The 14,594-nt window shown below is 61.1% G+C and overlaps 1 protein-coding gene across 1 annotated transcript in view; it reads left to right on the forward strand.

Annotated features, from left to right (window-relative positions):
• Positions 1–11,786, forward strand: part of ARHGEF17 (Rho guanine nucleotide exchange factor 17) — a 56,276-nt gene extending 44,490 nt beyond the window's left edge. Inside the window, exons 4-21 of the mRNA XM_045817924.1 lie at positions 971–1,087; positions 1,309–1,401; positions 1,587–1,763; positions 2,077–2,127; positions 2,383–2,492; positions 2,597–2,682; positions 4,273–4,391; positions 4,641–4,854; positions 5,355–5,428; positions 5,891–6,090; positions 6,297–6,595; positions 7,086–7,335; positions 7,634–7,720; positions 8,037–8,104; positions 8,318–8,466; positions 8,910–9,084; positions 9,209–9,478; positions 10,295–11,786. Coding sequence (XP_045673880.1) covers positions 971–1,087; positions 1,309–1,401; positions 1,587–1,763; positions 2,077–2,127; positions 2,383–2,492; positions 2,597–2,682; positions 4,273–4,391; positions 4,641–4,854; positions 5,355–5,428; positions 5,891–6,090; positions 6,297–6,595; positions 7,086–7,335; positions 7,634–7,720; positions 8,037–8,104; positions 8,318–8,466; positions 8,910–9,084; positions 9,209–9,478; positions 10,295–10,491 — 2,736 coding nt within the window. The 3' untranslated portion in view covers positions 10,492–11,786. The remainder of the gene's footprint in view (positions 1–970; positions 1,088–1,308; positions 1,402–1,586; positions 1,764–2,076; positions 2,128–2,382; positions 2,493–2,596; positions 2,683–4,272; positions 4,392–4,640; positions 4,855–5,354; positions 5,429–5,890; positions 6,091–6,296; positions 6,596–7,085; positions 7,336–7,633; positions 7,721–8,036; positions 8,105–8,317; positions 8,467–8,909; positions 9,085–9,208; positions 9,479–10,294) is intronic.
• Positions 11,787–14,594: the final 2,808 nt, after the last annotated feature.

Genomic DNA, 14,594 nt, shown 5'->3' on the forward strand with positions numbered 1-14,594 from the left:
AGTTACATTTTGTTATTTTGCCAGAATTCCCAAGAATGCATGATGATGGCAAATAAATTATAGCCAAATGCAAACTAAATGATTACTCAGAGCCAAAAAATTTTAAAAAGCAAAATTGTAAAACTCCTTCCAAAAATTTTACTACAAAAATAAACGTACTATTTTTGTAGGATGTGGGCATGTTTTCATGAGTTTGAGGTGATGCGGGTGGGCCTCGGGCCTAAGAAGGTCTCAGAAGGCCCCTGCTGTTCTGAAAGCAGCACGAAGGGGACCCTTGTTCTGGAGGTGCAGCTGAGACAGGAACCAGGGGTCCCGACTTCCAGCTGGGGCTTCACCCAGGAACCCCCACATTTAGCCCAGCTGTCAGCCAGCCAACAGGTGTCAGTCCCCAGCTGGGCACCCCTCACTGAGCGGGGCATGACTGGGGGGTGGGGGGCACCTGTCTCCTTGGAGGAGATTGTCCTGAGGGTCAAGGGAAGCCAGAGACCAGGTGTAGTTCCAGGCAGAGCCCTAGTGAGGACAGGGAGTGCTTCCTGGAGGAGGCAGACCTGGAGCTCAGCCTTGAGGACGGGTGAGATGTGGGTGGGGGAAGGGCATACCTGCTGGAGGGAACACAGGAGCAAACAGCTGGAGCAAAGCTGCTACTCAGAGGAGAGCCGGGGGGAGACCTGTCTGCTTGGAAATGAGAGACCCTGGGCTGAGCTCACAGGACACAACCAGGCACACAGTCATGCACACGTACACGGATAAGACACACGTGCACGCATCTATGCACATACACACACCTGATCACACAGTCACACACAGCGTGTACACACAACACTCAGGAGTGCCCGCCTTACCTCTCAGAGACTGCATCATTTTTAACTGGAGGGGAAGGATGTTGGCTCCTGAATTGGTGGAAACCAGGACAGGGTGAGGTGGGGCAGGAAACACCTTGAGGGTCCTCAACCTGTGTCTTCACCTGCAGTTCTCCAAGGATGTCCTGGTCAACATCTATTCTGCCTACATTGACAACTTTCTCAACGCAAAGGACGCTGTACGTGTGGCCAAAGAGGCGAGGCCTGCCTTTCTCAAGTTCCTAGAGGTACTGTGGGCCAGCACTGGGGGGATGGAAGCTACCCTCGTCTTGGGCCAGTTTTGGGGGCCCCAGGAGCTTCCAGCCTGGGCACCATGGTCCTAGCCTGTGGGGTCAACTTCTGCCCTCAAGCTGAGCTGCAGGGGCTTCCTGGGGGCTGGTCCCTGGACAGTCCCTTCTCTGCGTGTCATTCCTCACGCGGCCACCCCCGGCCCTGTTTTGGATTTCAGCAAAGCATGCGTGAGAACAAGGAGAAGCAGGCGCTGTCTGACCTCATGATCAAGCCCGTGCAGCGGATCCCACGCTACGAGCTTCTGGTGAAGGTGGGCCAGGCCTGGAGGCTTGTGGGGATGCAGGGGGCTCTGAGGCCTGGTCCCCAGGTGTCAGTTAGGAAAGGAAGTCCTCCCTGACATCTACCCATAGTGCTTCCTGCTACAGAGCCAGTGTGGGGCCCCAGGTCCCAGCAGAGCAGCTAAGCAGGCAGACCTGGCCCCCATTCTCACCCCAGGACCTCCTGAAGCACACGCCTGAGGACCACCCGGACCACCCACTCCTGCTGGACGCGCAGCGGAACATCAAGCAGGTGGCCGAGCGCATCAACAAGGGCGTGCGGAGTGCGGAGGAGGCAGAGCGGCACGCCCGCATCCTGCAGGAGATCGAGGCTCACATCGAGGGCATGGAGGATGTGCGTGCAGCCCCGCCCCGCCCTGCCTGTGCCTGTGTCCCTCTGCGGTCACCTGGAACTGTGGCTGTGTCCACGTCCACAGCGGTGTCCACAATGTGTTTGCATCGTGTCTGTCAGCATCTCCCCCTTCCCTCTTCCACACCTGTCTCCGGCCTTGTGTCCTGCGGCCTGATGGCATCAGGCGGGGGATGGGATGTTGCCTCCACCGGCCTGGCCCATAGAGTGGGGCCACGGGGTCACCAGGCCCTGGGGCGACGGGCACGGTGAGGATCAGTAATCAGCCTGCAAACACCTTGTACCTCCTGCCCCACAGCTCCAAGCCCCCATGCGGCGGTTCCTGAGGCAGGAGATGGTCATCGAAGTGGTAAGAAGTGTCCTAGTGTCTCTCCGCTTGTCCCCACCCCCACCCCCACCTTGTTCACGCTTCTGCTCATACCCGCTGCCCACGGCTCTCCCTGCTCTTCCGCCCCAACAGGAGCCCTGGGTCCAGTCCCTCCTCTACCTCTTCCTCTGGGCAGCTGTGGGAAAGTCCTGCCCCTCCCTGGGCCTGGCTGTCCCCCTGGGCACTGTGGGCAGGAGGGTGGGCCTCTGGGCCTGAATGCTGCCTCGGGCCCCACAGAAGGCAGTTGGAGGCAAGAAGGACCGGTCCCTCTTCCTGTTCACGGACCTCCTGGTGTGCACCACCCTGAAGCGGAAGTCGGGCTCCCTGCGGCGCAGCTCCGTGAGTCTGTGAGTGGCTGGGGTGGGGTGGGGGCTCGGACAGGGGGCCGCGGCTGTCCCTCCCTGGGCCCCACGCCCCTGCCCCGGCCAGAGCACCCCTTGGCTCCCCACAGGTACACGGCGGCCAGTGTCATTGACACGGCCAGCAAATACAAGCTGCTGTGGAAGCTGCCCCTGGAAGACGCGGACATCATCAAAGGTGGGGCTGCCTCAGGCCTGCCCAGGGATCTGGGTGTGGGGGTGTCAGGGTCTTCCTCTGCAGGGCCCTCCTCGTGGGTTTGAGCTGCGGCCAGGCTGGCTGCCTGTCCGTCTGCTTTTCTGCTTTGGGTCTTCACTCCCCCCCGCCAGTATGAGGGGCTGGCACGTGGGACCTGACTGGCCCCCACAGAGCCAGGACAGGACCGGTCCATGAGGACCGCCTGCTGACTGGTAGGGACCTGGCCCGGGTTGGTGGGTGGGCTGGGCAGGGGCGGTGCCGGGAGCACAGACATACTGTCCCTATTGGCCACTGATTCTGCACAGACACGCGGAAGCGTCTCCTGTTAGGTGACGGGCACTGTCCTGGCCCCATGGCTCTGCATGCAGGGACGCAGACCCGGTCCCGCCAGTCCTCACACCCGGGCAGTCAGAAGGCCGTTGGCCGGAAAGTCCCATGCTGTTCGGGGCTGTGAGGAGCTGAGGCAGCTTTAGGGACCTGCTCTTCCTGCTGTGTGTGTGTGTACTGCCGTCTGTCTGTCTCTCCCTCTGTCAGTTTGTTCTCCTCACTGCCCTGAGTCTTCTCTGCTTCCTCCCAAATCCCAAGATCCGTCACGCCTTTTCCGTGTGGGCCGTCCTCCCCCTCTCCCTCTGGGCCCCAGCTGCTCCAGGATCCGCCTAATTGAGGGGTGTTTGGTGTCGAGTGCTGGTGCGGGCACCTCTGGGCCAGCAGCAGTGCAGGCCCAGACTCTGTCCCTAAGCTCAGCGGGGGTGCTCCCCAAGGTGAGGAAGGGGCTCGCTCAGCCAGGTGAACCCAGACCTGCCCCACCTGGGCCCCTGTGTAGGAATCCAAGCTGACCATTGGCCCAATCCATGCCTTCTCACTGGAAAACCAGCTGACAAATGATTGTCTGTAGGTCAGGTGTTCAGGGCTGGTCCAGTTGGCTGCGGCCAGGGGTGGGACAGGGTCACATGGAAGAGACCGTGGCCGCCCGGGCAGTGAGAGCTGTGGGGACAGTTTCCCTCCGAAGGAGCAGGAGGACCCCCAGCCGTGGCTTCTCTTGCACACTCCACCGCTATCTACGCTGCCTAGGCAATGTGGGGCGTGGGGGTGCTGGCAGTGGTCAGGTGTGCTCTAGACTGGAGAAATCCAGGACATCAGTGCGTTGCTCCCACCTTCGTGGAGGAATGAAGTCCTGCAGTCAGCAGATTTGACTGCCCGAGGCCCTGCCTGCCCAGCCGGCTCCCCATGCAAGGCTGCCCCATGCAGCCGGCCAGCTCGCCAGCTGCAGCTGCATGGTCTGCAGGGCCACCTGCTGTGCATGCTTTGTGCTCTCCCGGGGAGTTCTCCCGGGACCCAGCGCCTTAGGCTGTGTGGCTCTGAGTCAGGCCCAGCCCCTGCTCTCAGGCCTGGGGTCTCTCTGCAAGCCGCCTGAGAACTCCACTGCTGGGCACTTGGGGTTGCGAGCTCTGTTTGTCAGGCCACTCCCCACACCCAGCTGCAAGTTGGACAGTGACGGACGGGAGGAGTGTCTGTCCAGCTTGACCTTGTCTGTCTCTGGATTTGTCCATGGCCTTCCTCTATCCCCACCAGGGGCATCCCAAGCCACTAACCGGGAAAACATCCAGAAGGCCATCAGCCGCCTGGACGAGGACTTGACCACCCTAGGCCAGATGAGCAAGCTCTCTGAGAGCCTCGGCTTTCCGCACCAGGTCGGCGTCCACTGCCCAAGGCTGCCCCGAGCTGGGAGTGGGGTGGGGAAATACGGCCTCACCGCGTCTGAGGGAGGAGAGAGGGCCCATCCTGTCCGTGGGGGGATCCAGACTTGCCCTTGGTGAAAGAGGGGAGGCAGAGCCCCATTTTCTGTATGAGGGGAAAGGCAGGTCCCCAGCCACATCCCCAGGGCAGGAGCAGACTGTGGGGAGATGGTAGAGCCTGAGGCTGGGCCTCCCTCCCCACAGAGCCTGGACGACGCGCTGCGGGACCTCTCGGCCGCCATGCACCGGGACCTGTCCGAGAAGCAGGCGCTGTGCTGTGCGCTGTCCTTCCCGCCCACCAAGCTGGAGCTGTGCGCCACGAGGCCCGAGGGCACCGACTCCTTCCTCTTCGAGTTCCCCCACCCTGACGCCCGCCTTGGCTTTGAGCAGGCCTTTGACGAGGCCAAGCGGAAGCTGGGTGAGCCAGGGCCCCGCCGGCACCCTCCTCCCAGAACTTCCAGGCAGTGGTCACAGCTGTCAGAGACGTTGGGAGCCCGGAATCCCAGGACGGCATGTCCTCTGCTCCAGTCCCTGCTGGTGGGAGAGTGGACTAGACTTCTGCAGTGAAGCACAGGACTCCCCAGGGCCTCCGGGCAGAGAGGAGGGCTCCAAGGATTGGGGCAGCTTAAGCCAGGGGCCCCGAGGGGGAGAGGGTGGCTGGGGACCCGCCATCTCATCCATGCTGGGAGGAAGCTGGCTCAGGGCAAGCTGTGGATCGAGGTCTGTAGCTTAGACAATTCTTAGAGACCAGCTGGGAGCTTAAGGCCGGGGACAAGGAGGGCATAGTCCGCAGCCACCTCATTCCCCCTTGAGAGACCCTGAGCGGCAGGGGAGGAAGGGACATGGGGGGGGTCAGGAACCAGGATGAGGTAGATGCTAAGCAGTGCCTGTCTGTCTGTCTGTTCATCTCCACTGCAGCATCCAGCAAAAGCTGTCTGGACCCTGAGTTCCTAAAGGCCATCCCCATCATGAAAACACGCAGTGGCATGCAGGTATGTGCATGTACCTGGGTCACGTGGGTTTACATATTCAGAGCCAGCACGTGTTCATGTGTTCTGTGTTAAAGTTACATGTGTGTCTTGAGTATTGCAACTGCTCCCTATGTTTCTGAGTGTACAGCTCTCTCTGCACATGCTCATGGACACTGCATGTGTCACATGCACATGGGTGTGTTCACACATGTCTGTGCATGTGTACAAAGGCTATACAAGTGGAAGGTTCATGTGCTTGTATGAGCTTATACGTATGTATAAAAGTTATTTTCACGTTTGCTGCATGCATATGCATACTCGGTGTGTGTATGTGCACATGCATGAATGAATGATACCCATATCACAGGTATGTGTGTGTTCAATGTGTAAAGTGTGCCGCGTGGGCTGTGTTGGGAGCCCCTGCACACCTGCTGGTGAGAGTCAGTGGCCATCTCTCCATTCGCCTTCCCCTGCCTCTTGCAGTTCTCATGTGCGGCCCCAACCCTGAGCAGCTGCCCAGAGCCCGCGCCAGAGGTGTGGGTGTGCAACAGTGACGGCTACGTGGGCCAGGTGTGCCTGCTGAGTCTGCGCGCCGAGCCCGACGTGGAGGCCTGCATCGCCGTCTGCTCCGCGCGCATTCTCTGCATCGGGGCAGTGCCCGGCCTACAGCCCCGCTGCCCACGGTGAGGGCCCTCGTGGGCAGGGCCAGTGCACTGAGTTCCCACGTCCAGCATGCCCAGGTTACCCTGGTGATGGCGGCCATGGGCTGTGCAGTGGTGTGGGTGGGGCCTCGAGGGCGTGTCTGTGGATGGGGCCTTGTGGGCTTGCCAGGGAGTGGGGCTGAGCCTGGGCTCCTGGGGGCTCTCATCCTGCCCCTTTTGTCTCCCAGGGAACAGCCTTCATCTCTGAGAACCCCCCAGGAGTCGGCACCCGAGCCTGCTGGGCCGGAACTGGATGTCGAGGCCGCAGACGAGGAAGCAGGGACGCTGGCAGATCCCGGGCCCCAGCCCTGCCTGCACATCTCCATTGCGGGGTCCGGCCTCGAGATGGCCCCCGGCCCCGCCAAGGGTGACCCCCGCCCAGAGTTGGTGCCCTTCGACAGTGACTCGGATGATGAGTCTTCGCCCAGCCCCTCCGGGACCCTGCAGAGCCAGGCCAGCCGGTCCACCATCTCCTCTAGCTTTGGCAGTGAGTGCCTGACTTAGAGCTGCCAGGCAGGGTGGACTGCCCAGAAGAGGGGGCAACCTAGAGGGTGCTGATGGGTGAGGAGGGACCTGCGTAAGCACAGTCTGGGATCGAGTCTCAGGACGCCAGCACGCAGAGTGGGGGCGGGGGAGCGGGCAGCAAGGTGGGCAGGGCGGTGCCACTGAGGCCCCAGAGGGCTGTGGGACAGGCAGGCAGGTCCTGGAGTGACTAGCAAGTCCAAGATGGAGGGGGGGTGGATTGGTTGGCCCCTTTGTCCACGGGACTGTGGCGGACTGGGGGGCCAGACCAGGACTGGGGGCCGGCCACGCTGCTCTGTTGGTGGGCCCACTGACAAGGCCAGAGCCGCTGCGGAAGCCTTGGGGTTGAGGGAAGCAGATGTGGGAGGCCCTTGGGAGGAGACCGAGGCCCAGAGAGGCATCAGGGCTGCGGCCTGGCAGAGGGGAGTGGAGACAGAGACCTTTGTCCCCCGCAGATGAGGAGACCCCGAGCTCCAAGGAGGCCGCGGCAGAGACGACCAGTTCGGAGGAGGAGCAGGAGCCCGGCTTCCTGCCGCTATCCAGCTCCTTTGGGCCGGGTGGCGCCTGTGGCCCCAGCCCGGTGGATGGGAGAGCCCTCCGTCGCTCCAGCCGTGGCTCCTTCACCCGGGGCAGCCTGGAGGACCTGCTGAGTGTTGACCCCGAGGCCTATCAGAGCTCCGTGTGGCTGGGCACTGAGGATGGCTGGTAGGGAGTAGGGACTCGGAAGGGGCCAGGGTCACGGTGCCGGAACCCTGAGCTCCTCGCTTCGGGAATCACAAGGTTTTCTGAAGCAGGAGCAGGAGCGCGTTGGGCAGACCCCAGGGGCACTGCCACCCAGGCTGCCGGTGGGTCTGAACTCACAGGGAGGCTGTGGGATCTCAGTCTCTTGGGCAGCCAGCTGCCTGGCACAGAGGAGATGGTGGTAGAGACAAAGAGTTGGAGGGGTGGCTCGGGGATGGGTGTGCCCACGCACAGGTCACAGGTGCCTGTCCCTGATCCGCAGTGTCCACGTGTACCAGTCCTCCGACAGCATCCGCGACCGCAGGAACAGCATGAAGCTCCAGCACGCAGCCTCCGTGACCTGCATCCTGTAAGGCCCTTGGCTGCCCTTCAGGGCAGACCCCCTCAGATGCCCCCACGGACCTCCTTCTGTCCCCCTGAGCCCCCCTGCTCTGTGGGCCCCTCCTGTCGCTGGCCGCTGGAGACCCTGGGACTGGCCCCAGGCCAGCTGTGCCTCTCACACACTGTGTGGCCGTGGGCAGTCAGTGCCCCTTCATGGACGTAGGCTGTCTCACCTGCGGGGGTGGCCTCTCGGGAACCGTAGCCATGTTGTCTGTGGTGTCCTTGGCCCCAGGTGACCTGCTTTGGTCCCCTGAAGCCCCTGACTCCCCCTGTGTTCTGCTTAGGTATCTGAATAACCAGGTGTTTGTGTCTCTGGCCAATGGGGAACTGGTGGTCTACCAAAGAGAAGCAGGTAAGGCCCAGCCCTGCCAACCCCCAGAGCCCCGTGCTGGTGTTGGGGCATCCTCCTGAGAGAGGCTGGGCCCCGGGGCCCTGCGTCTGGGGAGGGGGCTTCAGTGTCCTCATTTTTAAATGGTGTTGTTAGCACCTCGTTTCAGGAGAGTGTGAGGCTCAAACGCAACACTGAACTGGGTCTGTTGTTCTCCTTACCCCACCCCCACCCCAGGTCGTTTCTGGGACCCCCAGAACTTCAAGTCTGTGACCTTGGGTGCTCAGGGGAGCCCCGTCACCAAGATGGTCTCTGTGGGCGGGCGGCTGTGGTGTGGCTGCCAGAACCGAGTGCTGGTCCTCAACCCGGACACGCTGCAGCTGGAGGTAGCCATTGGGGTGGGTGGGAGGTGGAGGTGGTGGGTACAGCCCTAGGTGAGCTGGGCCTGCAGGAGAGGGCCATGAGCCTGCAGGGAGGGAGGCGTAGAAAAGCATCCAGTTGTTCAGGGAGAGGCCAATGATTGCTCTTAAACCCCTTCAAGCTTTGAAATCCTCCGACCCCTAAATCACTCAAATTTCACGGGGAACGGGCACCTCCATTTTGGTTCCTGAAGATTCAGTGGGAGGCTCCAGTGAGAGCTTGATGGGTTGGTCATCCAGACCAGTCGGGGTGCGAGGAGCAAGGCTGCTTTGCTGCGGGTGCCGGCAGGCTTCCTGGAGGGGCTCGGTGTGGGTGATGAGGGAGGGGCGGGTGCTGGAGAAGCACAGGCAGGGAGGGACCCGGGAGGCGAGCCTGCCAGTCATCCCACGGCTCTCTGTCCCCCGCCCAGCACACATTCTCCGTGGGGCAGGACTCCAGTCGCAGCGTGGCGTGCATGGTGGACTCCAGCCTGGGCGTGTGGGTGACTTTGAAAGGCAGTGCCCACGTGTGTCTCTACCACCCAGACACTTTCGAGCAGCTCTCTGAGGTGGACGTCACACCTCCCGTGCACCGGATGCTGGCAGGTAGCAGCCTCAGTCTACTACCGCCCCTGGCCCCCCCAGAACCCCCGGCCCCGTCATCGGCCCGTCATCGAGGCTGAGCCAGGGCCAGGATTCAGCCTCAGCTCCGGTCTGTCTCCCACCCCAGGCTCGGATGCCATCATCCGGCAGCACAAGGCTGCCTGCCTGCGGATCACAGCGCTGCTGGTGTGCGGGGAGCTGCTGTGGGTGGGCACCAGCGCCGGCGTCGTGCTCACCATGCCCACCTCGCCCAGCACCGTCAGCTGTCCGCGCGCACCCCTCAGCCCCGCAGGCCTAGGCCAGGGGCACACCGGCCACGTCCGCTTCCTGGCTGCGGTCCAGCTGCCCGACGGCTTTAACCTGCTCTGCCCGACCCCGCCGCCGCCCCTGGACACAGGTGGGTCTGCGTTTCCTGCCCCTCCCCTGGGGTCCTGGACTTCTGTTCTCAAACTCCGGCCCATCCTGCCAGAAGAGGTGTAAGGAGGCGGGGAGGGGGGTAACACAGAGCTGCAGGTGGCACATGTCGCAGGAAGTGGACTAAGGAAGCCCCAGAATAAAAACCGAGGGTGCGTGTGTGAAGGGCCATGGGAGACGGGGAGTGGGCTGTAAGCCAAGAAGAAGCAGAGCGCGGCGCAGCAGGGGCACAGACCACAGGAAACGCGCCCGGAAGTGCTGTGGAGAGCAGGAAGTAGAAATACCACCAGGCAGCAGAACACGGAGAGGCAGGTGGGACAGGAAACAGGCGTGAAAATTAGGAAGGGAGCAGATTAGGGACGACGCACATCAAGGAGGCAACAATTAGCGAAGTCTCGCCCTGGCAGCACAGGAAACCGCGATGCGGGAGGAAGTGGCTGAGGGAGTCGGGTGCGGAGGGGACCTAGCGGCCTGGCCGGGAATGGCCCCCGGGAGCGGGAATGAGCATGCGGAGGACGGTAGATGGGTAGCAACACGGAGGGGCAGGCAGTGGTGTGGGCCTGGGCGTGGCAGCGCTCTTGCCTGGAAGGCACAGGGGAAGGTAAGGAGCTGTCTCACTGCCAGGAGGCAGGCGTGTCTTCCCCAACAGGGGGCGCTCGGCCAGTAGGAAGTGGGACCCCCCACAGGAAGTGTGCCCGTCTTCCTCCCTACCTCCTGGGGCGCTGCGGCTTAGGCCCTGACCGGGACAGTGCAGCCACTAGTCGCCCCAGGCTAATGGGTCCTCCCCTCCACCCCCCAGGCCCCGAGAAGCTGCCGTCACTAGAGCACCGGGACTCCCCTCGGCACCGAGGACCCCCCTCAGCCAAGCCCAAAATGCTGGTGATCAGCGGAGGGGACGGCTACGAGGACTTCCGGCTCAGTGGTGGGGGCGGCGGCAGCAGTGAGACCGTGGGCCGCGACGACAGCACGAACCACCTCCTCCTGTGGCGGGCGTGACCCTGTCCAGTGCGGCTCAGGACTTGGCCGCCCCTGCCCGCAGCCTGCTTGCCTCTTCCCGACCCACACGCAGACTCTGCCAGGAGTGTCCAACCGGGGGCTCACCTGTGCCTGCCTGGGCTCCTCCCATTTTCGCGGAAGCATTCCTGATGGAACACCTGCCTGGTGGTGGGCCTAGGCCTTTCCTGACCCCCTGGCTGCTCCCGCGCTCCCCGTGGTGAGGCAGGCCGGTGGGGGGCAAGAGGACTGCCCAGGACCTCTGTCCCTGGAGCTTCTACCAAAGACACGGCCGGGCCTGGGCCCCACGGGGCTGGGGAGGGCCATGTGCAATATGTGGAGGGTTTTCTTGGGGGCCGCGGGAGGGCTGGGGGATGGAATCCTTTCCCGTGTACAGTATTTATGTTTCTTTTTAGATGTGTACCTTCCCAAGCACTTATTTATGCAATGACCTAGGGCGGGGAGTGATTGGAGGAAATGACAGAAGGGAAGACCCCATTCCTGCCCTGGGGGGCCACCCAGGACCCTGACCAAGCCTTCCTGGAGGGACCAAACCCCCTCATTACCTGCCCACACAGGCACACACACTGCATGTTCAGGGCCCTGGAGCACCGCCCCTTGACCCGCTTCCTATGACCTCAGCCTCGCCTCGGTCCGGCCACCCTCCAGCACTCAGCCAAGGGCCAGGTCCCCTCAGTCATCCAGCACCAGATGATGACTAGGAGGATGGCAACTCCCACCTGGGGTATCTGCCCTTGGCATTTCCTAGTTTAATGGCAGTGCCTTTGGTGGTTTCCGAGTCTGGGGACACTGAGGGGCCTTGGACAGGGCTCTCTCCTGGCCTCCACAGGAAGAGAAAAGGGCCCTTGCTCTCCTCGAAGTTGCCCCCACCCCCGTGTCTCATGCACTGGCACATACGGTCACCTTGGGAGGGGGGCCTAGGAGCCCCTCACTCTGACCACTGAATCCTTCTCTTCACACCCCTCCCGCCAGGGGCAGCCCCCCCAGGAAGGGTGCCCAAAGCCAAGGGGGCTGGACGTGGCCTCTCCTCTGGGAGGCGCTCGAGGGCAGCCTGTCCCCTGCCCCTGTACCCCAGGAGCCAGTCTGAGCCCCAGCCCCCTCGCTTGCTCAGCTGCCGCTCCACCATGGTCTGGTTTCAGATGGGGTTGGTTTGGTTCTGTTTCTGGGGTAGGCGGGTCATTGCGGTCTTAGATTGTGTTTCTCTTGCTACCAAACAGTCATGTATTAACTTTCCTTGGATGATGAATTTTAAAGAGTCAATAAATAGAAACACCAGATGATTGCTCCCCATCCGTGGCCCAGGTGGCCTCATGCCAGCATCATAAGGGCTCCCCAGCTGCGAGGGCCTCCCGACACCCGCTCACATGCACAGAAGAGAGGCCTCGGAGACCTGGAAGAGTGCTGGGATGGCCAGGCTGCCCCTGACTTGTATTATTATGACAGGTCACCGCCTGTCAGGGGTGCAGTTTCCTCATCAGGAACACAAGGGGCTGTGTTAATCCAGTGCTTGGTAACCATGGCTACGTGTTAGCATTCTTTACAGACTCATGTGTAAATACAAAGCATGGCACAAATTATATGTCCACGTAAACACATGTTCTCAGGCTCCCCTCAGGTCCTGAGTCGGTGGGTCTGGGATGGGGCTTTAATATGGAGCTAAAACACACTGCAGGTAAAAGACTCGGCAACTGGTGGGCCTGGCCTGTCTGCAGGAAGCCATTCCCCAGCAAAGCTTTACATGAGGCTGGGGACTCTGACACAGGCGAAGGTGAGCTCAGGCTTTGGAGCTGGAGTAGAGGCCAAGTCTGTCTGATTTCTGGTCCAAAGAAGTATATCATTAAGCAAAGTGTCATTAAATCAGACATAAGGATGCACAGGCCAGTCTGTGTCAGGGCAGAGCCCTTACCACAGGACCTGCCTGCTGAACCCAAGGTGGTGACCGCCAGAAAAGGGCAGGTCATGCCTCTGCTCTTCTGAACACGCGAGAACACTTCCCACTCTCAGTGATTACAGTTTTACACAGACCAGTTGGTGGAGCACAGGCTGATGCTTTGCAAACGTGTTCACATCAGTCATTTGTGAGGTACCTGGCTCGTGTTCCTCACACCAGCCCTGGGCAGTGTGTCCTGACCTCCGAGGACAGAGAAGAGTCAGGACCAAAAGCCATCCCTTCTCCAAAGTGGTTCTCCAGGCGTCCCTTGAATTAGGGACAGTGGGCGTGGTTTAGGTAGACATCTACCTCGTGGAGAAGGTGAGTCACAGAGAGGGGTAGGGGTTTATCTGAGGTCACACAGCAAGGCAGCTTTGAGGCTGGGGGGTGGGTGTAGAGGAAGGCTCCCTGTGGTCAGAAAGGTCAGAGAATGGCCCTTAGAACTCAGAAAGCACAGGGCTAGGTTGGCTGGCCCCCAGGGGCCCTGTCATCGGGGTCAGCACTAGTCCATGTCCAGAGGGGCTGGTAAAGGGAGAAGCAGGTATGGCTAAGGCCCTGGCTTAGACCTTCTGGGTGGAACCTGGGGAGGGCATGGGGACCAAGAAGTCTTTTAACTGAAGCCTCAGCCCTGGCCTCCCATCCCTGTGTGACCCTAGGCAAGCGTCTGCCCTCTCTGGGCACAAGTGACCTCGGAGAGCCCTTCTCATCCTTTGCATCCCTGCCAAACACCAAGTCTTCTGTCCTCACAGACCTTAAGCCACAGGCCAGGTTGCAGGAAGCTGCAAGGGGAAATGCTATTTCAGGCCCATTATGGCCAATGAGGAGCTGTGCCTGGCAAAGGCAAGAGAGCGGACAGCCCAAGCTGGGTCGGAGCGAGATAGCAGGCCTGAACTGGGGAGGAAGACAGTGAGCAGGAGTAAGCGGGGCAGAGCTCAGGTGCGTGGTTGTGGGGAGGACACGGCAAACACTGAGGGTGGGGGGGAGACGGGACAGGCCTGGTGTTAGAGCCCAGTAGCTTTGAAGGAGCGGGTGCCCTCTTCTGGAGTCTCAGTAGGTCCTCACAGCATCCTGGGTGGGTGAGCTTGCACTCAGGCGAAGCCACTTGCCTCCAGCCTGGTGGAGGAACTAGGCCTTGACTTCTCTCCGTGTCACACCAAAGCCCAGCCCCAGCAGGGTTCCAGATCCAAGCCAGGATCTGGGCCTAACTGCAAACAGAACCTAACCCTCAGGCCCAGTCCGCTCTGCTCCAGACTGAGCCCCACACTGGCCTCCTAGGCCGTTCCTCCCAACACCAAGTCTGCTCTCCCCCCTGGAGCTAAGGCACAAACACAGGAGGGCAGCTTACCTTCCAAGGGGTAGGACTTGGCCAGCTGGGGGTGAGCCAGGCTCTCAGGACTGAAATCTAGGTCTGAGCCACCATCCCATGCCTCCTCCTGCTTTAGACTCCCACGTTAGAATTCCAGTGCAGCCAGCAGAGAGCGCCACTGTTCCTGGGTCACAACACCAGACGCTGACACATGCTTGGATCCCAAGCCAACCACCACATCTTGTGCCTCTGTTCCCGTGGTACAGGATCCATACTCCATGGAGCCCCTGCCCCTGCCTCTGATCGTCATCACAGCTCATCCCAGTTTACTGGGACCTTACGCTGTGCTCCCTAAGATCAAGGGCAGGTTTTCTCTGGGCTCACTGCACTGTGAAGGGTTCAAGGAGGTCTCTGAGGTCCCTGAGCTCAGAGATTATAATGCTAAGATTCTGTAGGTCCATCTGAGATGCCAGGAATTTTAAAAGCCTGTGATTCTGAGAGTGCTTTGTTCCCCAGCCTGTGGTTCTCGAAGCTCCATAAAAAGCCAATCTAAATCTGTGGCCTCCACAGCTCCTGCCCTGTCTCCTCACTGTGGTGGCTAGATGCTCCCAGACTGTTGTTGGGCAGGGCCCCATCTGCAGCTTGCTGTGGTTCGGGAGTCAGAGCTGGCAGTAAATAATAATTAGGTTCCCTTATAACCCGAAGGTGTGAGGGTGGGCTGTGTGTAGGCTGTGGCTCCCGGGGACCTGACCCTCTGGAGCTGCAGCCTGAGAGCTCCGAGTTGCCAGAACCACAGGAGGGACCGCCTCAGTCTCTTTATCCCTGATCCTTTCTCCTGGCTCAGGTAAA

The sequence above is a fragment of the Phyllostomus hastatus genome, unplaced genomic scaffold (assembly GCF_019186645.2).
Source record: "Phyllostomus hastatus isolate PE091 unplaced genomic scaffold, TTU_PhHast_1.1 phas_scaffold_317, whole genome shotgun sequence".
NCBI lineage: Eukaryota > Metazoa > Chordata > Mammalia > Chiroptera > Phyllostomidae > Phyllostomus > Phyllostomus hastatus.